This window comes from Agelaius phoeniceus, chromosome 5 (assembly GCF_051311805.1).
Source record: "Agelaius phoeniceus isolate bAgePho1 chromosome 5, bAgePho1.hap1, whole genome shotgun sequence".
Classification (NCBI taxonomy): domain Eukaryota; kingdom Metazoa; phylum Chordata; class Aves; order Passeriformes; family Icteridae; genus Agelaius; species Agelaius phoeniceus.
Window position 1 is genome coordinate 27,341,455 of NC_135269.1, and position 17,098 is coordinate 27,358,552.

The 17,098-nt window shown below is 35.7% G+C and overlaps 1 protein-coding gene across 2 annotated transcripts in view; it reads right to left on the reverse strand.

The window, feature by feature from the left end:
- Positions 1–1,583: 1,583 nt before the first annotated feature.
- The window catches only part of SCYL2 (SCY1 like pseudokinase 2), a 34,600-nt gene continuing 19,085 nt past the window's right edge, over positions 1,584–17,098 (reverse strand). Inside the window, exons 10-19 of one of the 2 annotated variants that reach the window (XM_077178707.1) lie at positions 14,952–14,963; positions 14,697–14,819; positions 13,323–13,436; positions 12,744–12,876; positions 10,829–10,947; positions 10,108–10,208; positions 9,506–9,572; positions 9,296–9,382; positions 8,071–8,190; positions 1,584–7,476 (exon numbers count right to left, since the gene is read on the reverse strand). In XM_077178707.1, the coding sequence (XP_077034822.1) occupies positions 6,826–7,476; positions 8,071–8,190; positions 9,296–9,382; positions 9,506–9,572; positions 10,108–10,208; positions 10,829–10,947; positions 12,744–12,876; positions 13,323–13,436; positions 14,697–14,819; positions 14,952–14,963 (1,527 nt within the window). In that variant the 3' untranslated portion in view covers positions 1,584–6,825. The remainder of the gene's footprint in view (positions 7,477–8,070; positions 8,191–9,295; positions 9,383–9,505; positions 9,573–10,107; positions 10,209–10,828; positions 10,948–12,743; positions 12,877–13,322; positions 13,437–14,696; positions 14,820–14,951; positions 14,964–17,098) is intronic. The other variant, XM_054631964.2, reaches the window with a different exon arrangement.

Here is a 17,098-nt window from a genome sequence, read left to right on the forward strand (position 1 = left end):
AACCTAGTCTTTTGATGTTTTGCAAAAGGTGAAGCATTTTAAGAAATTCCATCATAAAAGGCCAAATAATAATTAAGGCACAAGCAAAAGGATGAAAAAAATTCCTTTAAAAAATTGGTATGTAAATGTAGGTAGGTCATTAAACTTCTACCATTTCTGAGTTTCCAATCATTACACACCCAGAACAGCCTTAATTTGCAGGAAGAAACTGCAATAGATCCATAATAGTACAGTTCATAGACAAGTTTCATACAGAGGGAAAAAAAAAGACTTTTTAAAAAAAGCCTAGAGTTTTAATTTTATGTCTAGAATACTTAGTAAATTATTTCAGAGCCCGAATAACTAGTATTTATTGAGGTGCTTTTGGGTTTGTGCAGGGATAGGAGTATAAGCTGAATTCCTGCTTTGTCAGCTTGGCACAGGGAATCAGAATCCACCTTGTTACCTTATGAACCATTTCCCAGTCCTCTGAGCAACTGCAGTGGTCTCCAGCTGGTAACACATCTCTACAAAGGCCAATATAAAAAAGATTAATTGAAGTTCTAGTGTATGACAAATCCAAAGGTTGGACTAGAGATATTTAAGTGAAATATCTGATGAAATACAGACAATTTCATTGCCAATATCAAAGAATTCCAGGTGACGAAAAACCAACTGCAAATATCTCCAGCTTCCCTGTTTGAAAATTTAGGCTATCTGGATTGATGAAAGAGTTTATAAAAATGTCAACTCTACTCCACAACAAACCAACCCAGAACATGTGGATTTCAGCACTTGAAACCTTCTAGCTTAAGAAACAGGTAGGAGTTATGGATCCTACCAATATCCAGAACTGGAGAGACAAAGAGAACATTTCCAGGGTGAAGGACATGCCAGTCAGATCAGGACTCTGATGAGCTGAGCAATTTAAGGCAGGCATTTTCTCAGCAGGGAGCTGGCATATGACAGGACTGTGCTCACTTGATGGATACAGCTGTGGAAGGAAAGGGGCTGCTGTCATCCTCAGCAAGTGAAATCAAAGAGAGAACTGAAGCCAGCTGATACTACCTTTCCATTTTCACCTCATCTATCTTTTTGTTCTTTCACTCTCTTCTCCCACACCATCTCTGCTTCTAAGCAGGTCAGACATCAGATGTCTTGTACTTTAACAATTTATACCATACAAAAGGCTGAAAACTACATTTCTTCAGAGTGCTGGCAAACTCTAACCTGCCAGAGCAGTGTATCTTGAAACTCTGGTTTAGAGAAAGGGCTGGTTTATGGGGCAATGAGCTGTGAAAATGCAAATTGAGATCACTATGTGTCATCAGAAAAAGTAAATGCTAATTTTAGAGGCATCTAGTGTGGTAATTTTCCCCCAGAACTTTAATCCACTGCATGAAGGCAATATGTGATGACATTTGACAAATGTCTGGACCGCAATCTCTAAGAAATGAACTCAGATGTACATGGGATAAAACTCAGAAGTATATGGGAAGTATATTTTGTTTGTATTTCAAACAAAATGTACAGGGGAAAAGTGTTCTGTAGAAGTTACTGTTAGTTAATTTAATGAAAATGATCAATAAAAATATCTTCCAACGTGAAAATATGAAAATTCATTTATTTCCATAGGCAACCTAATTCAGAGTACAAAGTGATGTGTATTTCTCAAAACTGTCACTGTACCTTTTACATAGCTTTAAAGTAACTGATCTAAAAGTTGATACAAGAATAATTTTGGTTTTGAAGAGCTGTCCAATAAATCAGATATACACTAATGCCATGCTATGACAGTTCTATTTATGAATCACAGCTGACACAACAACAACATCACTATAAATCCCATGAGAATTTTAATGTTTTACAATCAGAACATAAAACTGCCACTAGTACAGAGACTGTACAATTAGACAAATAAACAAGTATTAAATATTTTGCACAAGGCCTGAGTTCACTATAACACATTTTGATTTACAGCTTCATCTCAGAAATCTGTACAGCAGTTACACCTGTTCCAGAGAACTTGAAGACAATACAACTTCAGGGCTTATTTGTTATGTTGATACAAGGGTGAGGCCTGAAAGGCAAGAGGATTTGGTGTATGAATCCAGGGTTTTACTGCCTTGTGTCGTTTTCTTGAAAAGCAGTCAAAACTTAATTGAAGGTAATGTACAAGGCAGAACCTCAACTGAAAATCAGCTCACTCATCTGAAGTTCTCCAGACAGATTTCCTCACAGCTTTCCAAAGGAAAAGTTCACAATGAGTATATAAAATGCAGCATATCTCTTAACAAAGAAAAAGAAGGATTACATATACAGCAGGGTATTTTTTTCTGTACTTCCCCTCCCTTCTTTCATTGGAAATGGCACTAATCACCAATATCCCACCCAACCCCAATAAAAAAACCCTAATCAATAAGCAAAGGTCACTCCAAAGTCCAAAAACTTCATTGCAATGCAAAATCTAGTAATGCAAGATCCAGTGTTCATAAACTTATGTTTAAAAAACTTTCCTTTTCTGCTCAAGTCACACAGATGTAGGCAGACTAAGCATGTATTATTAATAATAGATAACACAAGTATCATAGAATTCTTAGCCTGTATGGAAGCTTTATGGAATTTGATTCAAATCTAACTTCTCATTTAATCTGTTTTTTTTGGTGCAGTTGAACTGAAAAATCCAAAAATCCTATAATCTAGAATATAATCACACTTATCTATCTACAGACACAGATAACATTACAACAGAGGTTATAATACAAAAGTCAACATACATTTTTCTTACTTTAAAAGGCAATCAGGGTATTTGTTAAGGTTCCACATAAATGTGAACCAGTTGTTGCTAAAAAGATGAAACAGAAAAGGAAAGTTTTAAAGAATAAGGCTTGAAATGTTGTGCACCTACACATCCAAAAATTCAGCCTTTTACCTGGGGTACTTAACACCTGTGTAAGGCCACAACTTCCCCACAACATTTCTTATTCACAGTGAGGAGAACATAGTATCTTCATTAAAACAAACTAGCATCCTCCCATGCTCCCAGTAGAATTTCTCTCCCCTATCTCCCAAATAACTGTCAACTCCTTTACCTTTCAAAAGCCTCCACTGGTACTGCTGCCCTCCTGCATAAGCAAGTTCCAAGGGCTGTTCTGTGCCTTAGTCACACCACTTGTGTGATGAAAAGGAACAGAAGCAGCTCCCTCCCCCAGTGACACCTGTGCCATTTCATTCCTGGTTTCTCTCAAGAGTCAGAACTAGGGGCTTCTAAGCTAATTGAAACTCAGTAGTTTTAAGGTTCTCCATTAGCCCAAGTAGAGAAGGTTTTTCAAGCTTCTTTATTACAATCCTTTCCTCTAGCAGGATTAGTTTGTTTTCTGTGACTGAGTTTTGAGAGGATGCTTCAGACACATTGATACTTAAACCCAAATGGAACCAAGAGCTCTAATATGGAAAACACTGCTGTCTTGGTGCAGTCATGTTCATTCAGCATACACCAGAGCAGGAAAAGCACAACTGATGTAAGATGTGCAGCTATTTTCACTTGGCTTCTCCTTTTTAGAAAACAAAATATAGATGAATCACTTCAAGAATAGGAACTTATGACCTTCCCTTTACAAATCAATGTAAACTAGATGGGCTGGGCATTTCAGCCCAGACTCTGTCCTCATTTCCACAGTAGAATGAAGACATGCTGACAGTGGGTGAGCCAAGTGGGTGCACAGTGGCTGCTGTCATGATACAACCTGACAGGCTTTCACATTTTTCCTTTAAATTAAGTTGAATATGAAGGGCAGAACTTCAGTGTAATTTAGTGCCTTGTCTTCCTCAAGGCATTGTAAAGAATAACTTATTACCAGGTTACTATTTCATTAACAGCATTTGTAGTTTCTTAACCACGTACCAATTTCAAGCCTGTGTTCTCCACTTTACTTTGCATGAGGACTAGACAGACCCCCTCTGCTTCAGGCCAAGCTAGATGTAGCACTGCTTTCCATCCAAGTTCCGCCACAGGAGGCTCCTGGAACACCCACATTTTGTAACATTGTCCCTTCCCTTTGTCTTTCCCAAAAAACAACTTGGATGTGAAGCACAACTGCTGCTCTCAAACAACTCACTCTGGCCACAAAACAAGTCTTCCAGCCTCTTGCAGGGCCTCAGAACAACGACTTCTAAGGGGAGAGATCAGTTGGCCAAAGATTCCTAAAGAAAAACTATTGTAGCAGGAGCCAAGTGGCATGTGGCCATGGTGACTTACCTCTTGCAAGTGCTCTTTCCTTTAAGTTAAGAAGAAATCATTTGAGAACTTCAAACACACTGAGTTTCCTGACATACTAAGCAAGAAGCATCTATGTGGAAAAGGGATTGGACTCAATGCTTTTGTTGCACTGAGTTTAGAAAAAAAAATTAAATAACTGGAAAATTTTGTTAGAGCTTTTGTAAGCACCCTTTCCAGTTTTCTTTGTTGTTCTTCCATTCTGGGCATTCTGAAAATTGCAGCAAACAAGAGAAATCAAAGTTATGCTCTCACATATAAATGAAAAAAGGCCTATTGCTTGAGTCAGATAAAGACCTTATTCCATTGCATTACCACTTCAAAAAAGAGCTTATTTTAATTTGAACCTGTAGGATTTATTTTTACTTTGTTCTTACAAAACAGTGTATGTTCTGGTACAGCCCATGACAAAAGCACATACCCCAAACCACACAGTTTAGGAGGTCTAGTAAATGAAATCAGATCATTTTTTTTCTACTTTCCCTGCAATAGGCTAAACTAAATCCAGTTCTGAAAAGCTCCCAGTCCAGAGACATCAGGACACTGACTTTTAAGACTGCCTTTGCCATAGATGTATTAATTTAATACATTTTAGAGTCCTATGAGATGTTTTTAACATAAACTTATTTTCCTAATAATTTAGAGGAATACAGATTCAAGTAATTCTTCAAAGGCTTGCCTTAGGTTACCCTAACAAAACACAGCTTCGAAGGGTTGACATAAAAGAAGACATGAGTGTGATTGAGAGTATAGAGTGCCAGCAACTGTAAATGAATTTAAATAGTTCAACAGTTCTAGTATTGTACTTCAATTTACATGGATATTTTAACATAACCTACAATGCTTACCATGAATATTAAGAGCACATAAGCATCACAATGTATTAGGTATTGTTTTCCAGACCACAAATTTATTGGTCCCAGGTATTTTAAAATGATAGGACTAACGCAGCAGCAATTATACACAAAGAATTCTTTAAGAAATATGCTTAATGCTATCACGGCTTAGAACTGTGGAAGTATAACAAAATACAAGTCATATTTACAGCATAAGGCCCTTTGGTTTCTTAAGCAGCAAATGAAAGAAGAGTTTCTTCAGTGAAAGGCTTTGAAAAATAAAGCAAGTAGGCTTTCCATAAAAAAGGTAACTAGTTCTTTCCTTCTCAAAATAACCATTTATAGTCTTCAAAATACTAGGTAAGAAAGCACTTGAAATTCTTAGGGAAAAAGAAGTTAAAACTCAACAGTAGTATCTGACAGAGCAGAGATTCCACCATGGGCAAGCTGAACATACACCTTCTTGAAGTAGAAGAAACTACTCTTTGGATTTCTGGAGACCTTTATTGAATTTAGCATAATACAATAAAAAGGATCTGAAATACCTGTGTATTTATCATACACTCTAGAGCTTACAAATCCGTATTTGAAAAATCACTTCATGTCAATCTATCCTTCATAAGGACTTGATTTAAACCAAAAGTAAAATGAAATAGTTCACTCTTAGTCAAGGCAATTTATGGCAGTCTGCTTTTTCATAAAACCCTGTGCAAATTGTATCAGGTGATCCTTTTTCATTGTCTCAATTGAGCCAAAAATTATTAATTAATTCAAGATATTTCTCTGTAACTATGTAACGTGTGTTTAGTTACACAGTTGGGGCAGTCAACATGAATTTCACATTTACATTCATTTTTTGAGGTTTCATAACTACAGGGTTTTTTTCACATCAGTTAGAAGCAGCATCGTACTAGCCAAAACAATGGAATATACAGTAAATGTGATGAAATCACCACATGTATTTTAAAATCCTGCTTAAGTGGTATGTTGCTTTTGCTATGGGGCTTGTAACAAGGATGTGGCATTATAAAAGAGCTTGTAAACCAGCATGACCTTTGAAGCAGTGTTCTTCCTCTGTCCCAAACTTGAATCAAATTTTAGAACAACTTCTTATGCCTGATGAATCTTGTTAGATCTTACTACCACATTCATTACATTAGCTTACATGAGAGAAGAAAGTCAAAATACGCTCCCTTCTTAGTCTCGCCCTTAGTTATGGGTTAGAGTGCTCTCTGTATAATTTGGCTATCAAAATTTTTAGGTCAGCATAAGAATTTTCTTTTTGCAAACTGTCATAGGACAAAATGACAGCTTGTGACAAATTCAGGCAACATGAGTAATTCTCCAGGTTTGCATCCAATAGCAGCATTATACCCCATAAGCATTTTTGCTTAACTTAAAATTTTGTAGGGAATTTCATTGGACTTGACTGAATTCAGCTCTGAATAATTTCAATATACTTTTTTTTCAGATGAATATACGCATCCTACCTTCAGCACTCTCATGTTGGTAAAGAGACAGGAAATCTTTAGCATGTAAGATGACTTTGCACTCACACAATTCCACTGCAGTACCAGGTGAATGAAACATCAGCCTTTTTTCCTGCCCAGAAGTCTTTACTTTGCTGGGTTGAAAGTTTCCCCAAGTCATGCTTTTATTAATAAAAACAAGATGTTAATCAGCTTACCCATGATCCAAATTTCACCAATCTTTGAAGGAAGAAAACAAAACATTTTACCCAAAAAGATCTTTTAAGTCATTGCTAGCTGAGCTGCTGTTTGTCATTGTGTTTGCTGGTTGTGCAAAGTTCTGAGGAGAAAAGAAAGGATTACCCTGTATGCCAAAGCCTGGCTGTGCTAGCATGTTCATCTGAGGTCCCAAGGCTGTATTGCTCGCATTCGGGGACCCTGAAGGTGGCACAAACTGATTGACCCACTGGCTTGATTTCTGTTGAGCCAACTGCTTCATGCTAACTTTGGGTTTTTGAGGACCAAAAAGATTATCTAAAGCAGACATATCTGGGGGTCTGTTTTGTTGTGTCAGTGGAGAGATTGCAGATGCAGCATTCATAGGACTGTAATTTGGCATATTGGCAGGCGGTACCATGTTCATCTTGGTTGCTCCTGTTGCACTTGGACCACTGAAGAAATTCTGAGTGGCGAGACCTGCTCCCATGGTGAATCCAGCAGTCTGAAATCCCATATTTGTGTTTAGTCCATTTGTCATATTTCTCTTTGCGTTGTCAATGGGTGATGAAAATCCCATCCCAACACCCATAGAGGGAACGGAAGAGAAGCTGTTTGAAGATGCAACTTGAGCTTGGTTGATAGGACGGCTGGTCAAAGATGCCATATTATCTATCAAGGTATCTGTCAAGTCTTTTGTCTGCAAAATACATAAAATGCAGTTAAATGTTTTCCCTGTACCAACACTCTGGCAACAGTATTTTATTGTTACCCCTGCAGACCTGGTATTAATTTTTCAGAAATTAGAATTCACTGCACGGAATTGTGCATGAAATGTAATAATACACAAGAGAAATTACATTATTTGTGTTCTTTGCTACTTAGAACTAATTGTTATGCAGCTTTAATTTGACATCTAAGACTCCACACACAGCACTACTGTGATTGTTTGCTTAAATGCCTCATTCCTATCCCCAAATCTTATATATATTTCCTTAAGAAACTCTTCAGAGAAAAAACCTTTCTTAGTATATCCTTTTTTCTTATCTAGTACCATGACCTTCTGATAATAATGACACCCTTGGAAACTCTAGTAATTTAAAAAGTGGGAATATTGCTAATTATACAAATGGAAGGCACATGAAAATTTAATTTAGCTTTTCTCAGCTGTGCTGTTGTACCACTGGAGAAAAAAAAAGTGACTCACAGAAGGAAAAATATGCTAAATGCATACAGCCCTTGAAAAAGCATCAGAGCTCCAATGGAAACAGTGCAGTTGTTTGTTCTCTCTCACCTGCTTCACTGGAGGTGTCACTGTAGTTGCCTGGGGCTTAAGAGGTTGCTGGCTTTTCAGTTTCTGTGCCTGTTCTTGTTCTTTAGCTAACTTTTGCTTCTCTTCCAGTGTAAGTGAGGCCTTTAAAAGGGAAAGTACTGGTAGTATGTTGTACAAAATGGTTATTCTAACACTCATATTTTTATTTCATACTAGCACTGTTGTTTCAATAATATGTGATAAATACAGTTATTTACACAAAAGAGAAAGGCAGTAAGTGAAACCTACTATAATATTTACCATATCACTAGAAAGTACTTCAAGCAAATAAATATAATATTAAGAGCAGCATAATGAGAAATTTGGGCAGATCTCAAATAAGAGAGACATCAGCAAAACCAATTTAGCTTTGTTTCCTTAATATTGGCAAAAGAAAAAGTGCTCTTCACAGTTTTTGTTTTTATATGGTTACTAACTTGATCTAGAAATTCAATTGACTGTGGAGTTGAAAAGGGAATTTCATTTTAAAACTGCTCGAGTATTTTGACGATTTTAACTCCACTTCTGTTAATAATGAAGGATGAAATAATTATATCATTCCCCCTTACTTTAAAATTAATGCAAGGATTCAGAGAACTAAAAAGAAAAATGATAAAACATAGATTCTGGGCAGCATTTCCATAATTAGTACAAAAAGAATTTTACAATACTTAAAGCTTAAGTATTACTGCTTATATTTTATGTTATGCTATGTTTTTCCTTTGCTTCTTGTATTTAACCACATATTGACTGTTTTCACTTAACTTTGAAAGGTACAGTAAAATTTAGTCTCTATTACTACTTAAAATTCTACATTTTATCTTCATTTCTTTGTCATTTTTCAATTAGTCATAGAGTCTAACTTTGCTCTTCCCTTTGCTCTTCCTACCTATATCCAGTGGTGAAGTTTCAGTTTCATTTAAATCTATAATTAAGGAGAAAGAAAATGACCACAAATTTATAATCCTATTTGCTGCCTGCTTCATACAAACATATTTTCAAGGAAAGGCTTACATGAAAACTGAAGGATATGATCTGAACGTTTTTCATGGACCTTCTCATGGGACTACATAAAGCAGTTAGTTTTTCTACTAAAGCTTTAAATATTGTACCTATTTACATACTCTTTCTGCAACCCTATCAGCTTTGGATTAGACAGACAGAAAAAAAAAGAATTACAAAAAAAAAAAAAAAAAGCAAAGCACACCTTTCTCTGTATTGATGACATCTCATTCTCTTTACTATCAGATCCACTAGTCAGAAGGTCAGCTCCATTATTAAATACCTTGTCAATCTGTTAAAGTTCCAAGAAAAAAAGCTTCATTATTTGAAATACTGCAATTTAAGACTATGTAAATATCAACTAAGTGATTTTAAATTTCAATGTTCTATGTGTAAGTTACATACTGTTACTTACCTGATTGCCTGTACCACTAGATCTTGCCTCTTCACCCCCACTCATTTGGTTGGCGATGTCCAAGGATCTACACAGTGCAGAGTACATTACAACAAGACAACTTTGCAATCACAGCCACAACATTGATCTAACAATGCAGATCATTCTTCTCCATTTAAATAACACCAAACAATTGCACTGAGAGCAACCACTTTTATATAATGCCTTCAGGAGACTGGCAAACGTTCCTTTGAGAAGTAGTAAACATCTCCTAATAATCTCCCATGGTCTTCATTTCTCCCTTTGAGCAGGGTGACCCAGACTTCAGATATCACAAATTATTTTGTCTCAGAAATCTCACTTCATATCAGGCTCCATAAAATAGCACCAAGTACTTCAAAATAGCACAGCCATGTTTATGTTTCTCTGATATGGTTTATTTCTCAGCAAGTACAGGAAAGCAGCTTAGCACATAGAAGTGGATCTTCTGCCAACTGTGCTTATTTGAGATAATTCTCAACTACTGAACTTAGAATTACCTGATTTTTTTATTGCTATGGCTAGAGTTCTCAAACATTTGCCAAAAAATGACTACTTCTCCAACACAAAATATTAACACTTACTTCTGTTGCTCTTGCATGACATGAAGTTGCTCAAGTTTTGTTTTATGTTCTGCTTCCAATCTATTGAGCATATCTCTTATAACACAAATAAAAGAATTGAACTGGAAAAGAAATACATAAGAAGTTTGGATTTTGCAGTGATGGAATTCAGATAGGTGTAACTTAGCAGGTAATACCTCATAAACCTACAATACACAATGTAAGATAAAGTCATCTTACACAATGTAAGATAAATAATTTGTACTCCACCTTCATTCTTGTGCATTAGATAGAAAATTACAAGCAGAGTGCATAGTGAAACATGGAAAAATACATGCCACTAAAAAAATTCAAATGGGCCAATGCAGACAAAACCTCCACACGAGTATTACCAGATTCATTTTCAAACAAACAAACCAACCTATTATTCCCTTTCCCAATATTTCATAGCATCATAGCATTTTATTTTAATACTTACTATGTTAGTAGCTAACTGCTTTTGCAGGGTATTTGGAAGGTGACAGTATTAATTTTGAAATTTTACACCAGATCAGTTAAATACACTAAAAAATAACAAGCTTCAAATACAGCAATACAGTAAAATTGGGAAGGGTTTTTGTATTGTTTATTTTCACAATAGACACAGACATGCAGTAATGAATGAATTTTTTTTATGACAACAGTTTAAATTTATCCTCTGATAACTGTCAAGGAAACGCATGCAAAACAGTTGTGTTCCTACCTGATTGAGATTCAGATTGTTCTCAATACTAAGAGGAATCAGATGGGGCAATACTTTTCCTGCAAGCTGTTCTTTGGTAATTCCCAACTTCTTGTGAGTAAATGTACATTTGTAAATACCTAACACAGCATATCAAAATAAGAGAAATTGTTAAGTTTAGCAAACAATGTCAACAAACTCAAAGTAGCACACTCATACATGTATTGAGCAAGCACTGTGCTTGTGTGCAAGCAGGGACAAACGTGGCCAAGAGACTTAAAGGCTAAGTACTGATTCACACAAACTGCAAGAGGCTTTGCTACAGATCAGAACAAGATGTCCAAAGTCTCACTTTGCAGCTATGAAACCTGGTATTAGTGAAAGCCTTGCTCGGGCCAATTATTTGAGAATATACATCTTTGAATGTGCAAGTGATTTGCCACAAACTGACACACTGCCACAGAGGAATAAGGCTGCATCAACTAAGGGTGTGTTCTCTCTCTCCTGGCTCACTACAAGTAGCTAGGATTAACTATCATCCTGCTCTCTGATGTTTGTTTTACAAAAACTGTCAACTATAAGTTTTGGACTGTTACACATAGTATCAGAACTCATGCATAATCTTTATCTGTTTCAAATTCACTGGGAAAAGAATCCTGACATGCATGAGAGACCCAGTGTTAAGCCCAAATGTTCTGTAGTGTTTCTGACAGGAAGAATCTGGTAGCTCTGGTAGCAAACACTGAACATACTAGCATAAAAGACACAGCAGCTTTCCTCAATTGCTATGGTAGTAGAACAGAGCTGTCACCAAGACAAAGACAGTGAAGGATTGTATTATGATTATGGAAGAAAGGAGAGCCTGAGTATATAAAACTGATTTCAGCCCATCATTTCCAAACCAGTAAGATTCAGTAAGTAAGTAAGTAAGTAAGTAAGTACTTACTGTAAGTAAGATTCACTTACTGTATCTGAGTAGAATTCAGAATTTACACAGCTAAAGCAAAAAATAGAGTCTCTTATTCTTAGCAAATAAAAGTCGAAGCTGCAAGGGTTAAGGGAAACAGGCAGCTTTAGATCAGTACAGACAAGATGCCTTCTTGCTGCTTTTGAGCAAATAAAAATAATGCTGCCATCACACATGAGCACAGTGTTTAATGAGGGCTCCTGGCAGTGCAGCTCAGCTGTTACAACTGTCTACACCACTTTGGTGTCAGGAGGGGAAACAGTCACTGTCTTCCAGACTTGGCCAAGGAGTCACAACTCTTCCTTGGCAGTGGCTCTGGTCATCTGGATTCCTTAAGCCCATTCAATTTGCTAAAATCACACACCCTGCGAAAGGCAAGCACCAAGTGGCAGTAGGAAAGCTCAAGTGGGAGTGAGGTATTCCCCTTGCAGAATTACCAAACCATTGAGTTTTGTTAGTCATTTTGGGAGACCTCACTCAGACTGTGTTCCACTTCTGCCCACAGGCACAACTGTGTGCCTAAAAATCTAACAAAATGAGTCTAACAAAACCTGCAGTAAGGAACAGCAGATTTGTTCACCATCATTTACAGCATATGCTATGCAAGAGTGGTAAAAGAAGGCAACAGTAACATCTCAAAAGCTCCAGCATCTGAAAGATGACAGTTCATATATTCTTCTGAAGAAAACAGCACCTCTGACTCTGTGGAGCACCTAGTCCATGTAAGTGTTGCAGTCCAAGAACTGCAGTGAGTACTCAGAACTGCACCGGGCCCTGAGGACTGAAAATATATGTACTAGTGCTCAAATGTCACACATAAGGTAACTGAACAGGGACATACTCAAGAACCAGGAAGTTTTTAATAGTCATTTTAGGGATACACTATGTAAACATGTTCAATGGTAACACAGAAAGCTCTTGGATTTACAGTATCAAAATACAAAAGAGAAAGTTGGAAGTATTAGTTACCTAAAATTCCCATGAGCACCGCAGGTTCCTTTGATGGAATTTGTTGTAGAAAAGGTAAAATATCATCAAGCACAAACCATTTATCCAAGTACTCCAAGATCTTGCCCAAACACACTAGTGAGTTTACCCGGACCTGTGAAGTATGATAAGAATTAAACAAAGTCTTTATTTATAGAAAAAAACCCAAAACAAATTTACAAAACTCGTAAGAAAATCTTTGTTCTGAAAAATTCAAGACAAGTTAAAAAAAGGTTTCGTATCATGAAAGAAAAACACTTGTTTTTATGCTCACAAAAACTTAGCTTTTCTGCATGACAAACATTGTCAACGTGTATTACTGTGGAACTCACTTCAGTGATTTTTACACTATTACTAACATGGTAAGTTGTTAACAACTTAAAAAATTGTTAGAGCAAAGAAATGATGCTTTTGCACTTTTAAGAAGTTTTTTAAAAAAAATTCAGTAAGAAATCAGAACACAATGGTTGGCTTTTCTTTAAAGATGCAACATGGTAGACCCAAAGTAATTAAAGGTTACAATATTTTCTGAATACTAGAGAATGTTACTATGATACTCACAGCAAGAGAAGAAGTTTGCAAACATGCATTTTTAATTCTTGGAATTAATGAATTTTTCATTGATGGGTAATCTATTAAATTGGCAAACGTGGGAATTATGTTTAAGCAAAGCTCCTAAAAGAAAACCAAAAACACACAAGTTTAAAAAGAAACATGCACATTTATTATAAAATTAGTACTAATATAACTCAATATCAGTTAGTTTGAAGTGTCTTCTTATGCTTTCCTCTTAAGGAAATCTGTTCAGCTAAGCTGCCCTTAATCTATCACACTCACTTAAAAATAGCTATAATAATAAAGCATCATGGCATGTGTACAGAATCTTCAAAAACGGATTTTATAAAAAAAGAGCCTTCTTAAATTCATAATATTTAAACAGCAAAAACATCTTGCATTTTCGTGAGGCTCATTTATATAAAACCCAGCTTTTACTGCACCAAACTACCAATCTCTTACATAAATCAAGAAAATGAGTACTATCAATAATAGTAAATTATTGATAGTAATATCAATATCAATTTCAGTAAAATGATAGACTGAATGATAAAATATCATGTCAAGATTAACCATACTTTAGCACCAGAGAAAAAATAAACACATAATTTCAGACCAATCTCAAAAAAAAGAAACAGCAATACTAAGTATATGTTGTAAGTAAACACCTCAGTAACCAAATTACTGATGCAGAAAGAAACTCATGACAGATACTTAGAAACAAAAACCTTTGTCCCTAATACTACAAAGGCAGAAGTCACATCTGATTATCCAAAACCGCCTTTGAGAAATATTTTGTTTCTTTATCTCCCGCTCCTGAACGTTTTTGGGTAACTGGAAGTTAACTGCAGTTGAATGATTAAAAAAAAATCCCCAGAAGAACTTTAGAAAGGTAGAGAAAGACTAAGGAGAAAAAAAATCATGGGTATATAAAAATGTCACCAGAATGTAGATTAATACGAGTTTACAGCACAGGTCTCCTGAGGTAACTGTCAGCACAGATGTTCTCAGCAGCAGGAGCTCAGAACAAGCCACCTCTCACTGACTGGTAAAGCATGCATGCCTGCATGGTTTCTGCTGCACAGGCAGTGAAATATAAATGCATATCCTACTTTCTGCTATGGTGGCTAGTAGGAATCTAAGATAAGAGCATTAGAACAACAGCCAAGTGGTTACCTTCCTGGAAAACAAGGAAACTAAATTTTACATTAACAGAAACAAATGTTCCTTAATAAAGCATTCATCTCTTTCAACATTCAGGCATATTATACAGTTTTGGGTTTTTTTTAAGTAAATAAATACATGAGTACACAAAGAGTTGGCATGTCAGCTGAAAGAGGAAAAAAGAAAAGTTTTAAATAAAGGCTGCAACTACTATACCTGGATCTGAATTGAAGGTGCTTCCAAGGCTCTATAAACCATTGGTAGAACGCTGTTCTTTATTTCATCTGGTGGAGTTTTGGTTAGAAGCAAGTCCATTTTTTGCAGGAAGATTAACAATATCTATTCAAAGAAAGACAATTCAGAAGCCAAAAGTTTTAACTGCAAAGGATATATTTACAATTTAAAGTGTGTTGTATCATATCAAAAAAACTTCAGAAGTTTTCTTAGAACTCAGGAAATATGGTCACTTACCATGTTGCTTGCCTGAAGGCATGGAAGACAAAAAACACTTTGACATGTTATTGCATTTTAAAAACAGCAAATACAAATCCAACAAAATATGTATGTTCTAGACTGATTCTTCTGAAATAACAAACCATAATGACTCAGTAAGGAGTTCTTGTTTCTACTTACACGAACTTGTAAATAGTTCTTGTTTCTCTTTATAGTCTTTTGTTAATATACACCCACAGAAAATCTTTATACACACATCACAGCTACAAAAGCTAAACTTCCAAAAAACTGTAACTCAAATTCTGTCCTCAAAGCACTTGATCACAACTCCACATATACAGCTGTATTCCATGTGTCTAAAATCAAAATAGGGACATAACAAAAACAATATAATGGCTACTAGATGGAAAAATAAGCCTTTATTCTATTTAACATGGAAATTGTGTATCCTAAAATTAAAAAGATAATAATAAAATATTCCTCAAATAAAATATTCACATCACATTAACTTAAAAACTAGAATAGCACATATGCATAGTGGGATCCATCTTGCTTAAGATTAGCCATCTAAAGGTTAAACACTATTCTAAATCACTCAGCCAGCTCAGTTTTAAATACAGAGCACTCATAAGATTCGTATCACAACTCGGACAGGTGCCAGAGGGGACAGTGAGCATCCATTGATAGCAGAACTCCTTTCAGGAAACAGGTTAAACTAGATGGATAAATTATGTTTAGAAGTATCATATTTATAACAAAAAGCCAAGTATTTTATAGGAACATTTACATTTTTGTCTAAAAATACATGGCAATCATGTATGTCATGATTCTATGTCTTCTATGTCAAATAAACAGAAGCACTGAAGTGTAGAAACAGAAATGTACCAAGACCCCATTACAAATTTTCCCCTTTTATTTATTCCCCCTTCTCTTTACAGAGAAGAAAAATAGATTTTTATAGTGCAGCTAATATGTGTTTTTTTGTTGGAAATGTGTAATTTCCCAAATTGCACACACACACACAAAATCATTCATTTGTTCCATGAACATTGATTCTGATGTAATATCCCCATATTTGGGACAATCAGTGTGAAATGGACGAGACTAGTTTTAAAGCTAAATTTCATGGTTTTCTTCAATACACGATTTTTGTCCTAAACTTGAGTTTTTAAGCCTTACATGTTCTTTTAACCCCTGCTCTTCTCTAACAACCCTAACCACGTAATGTGGAATTACAGTTTCTATGTTTAAGCTTCGATGATTCCATTTGATACTTTTTATCTATTTAGGTAAAAATTTAGAAGGTACTGATTCACACACACCATTTACTAAGCAATTAACAGCAGCTGCACTCTAAGTAACAATGCTTCATTCATTAATGCAGGGCCCAGTACTTGTCAGGGACCACTTCTGAGTAGTGAACTAGAAAATGAATTTACAGCACATCCTATGCTGTCTATGGAATCCTGTAGATACAAATTAAGGGTTTGTCTGGGAAGCTATGTCAGAGTAAGCAAGGATGTTAACATACAGCACACATTACTCCACACTAACAAGAAGAATAAGTTTATCTAAATATTCCATTTTCATATTATGAATTCCCTTACAAAAAGACATTGTGAACACTACCTGAATTTCTTCATCTTGAATTAGAGCAGCTTTCCTATGATGCATTCATTTCCTAATTTGAATATCCTACTAAAGTCAAGTAACAGACCCCTCATACAAATCTGTAACATTTTGAAAAAGTGTTTGGAAGAAACACTGGCATCTTCCCTGAATACCCTTCTCCAGGAGTTAGAAGCACACAGCAACCAGACATTTCTGCCTTGTACAAAGATAGTCACACCTGGAAATCTATCCTCTGACATTCTGAACCTCTAATTTTTTCTGGAATTCCTGATATATTAACTTTGAAAACATGACCTAGATTATTTAAACTTTGCCATACTAAAAAGACCATAGAAATAATAGTTGAATAAGCCATGCAGTACTTTGCATTAAAAAATATCAGCATAAGAATTTAATAGTGTCTAGATAGTCACAGAGAAGCTTTGCAAAGATCTGTCGTTATGAGTTGACTCCAGGTTTGTATTTTGCTTCCTTCATCTCTCAAGATACAAACAGCTTTTGTGTCCATTATGCTCCAGATGTAACTTTGCTAC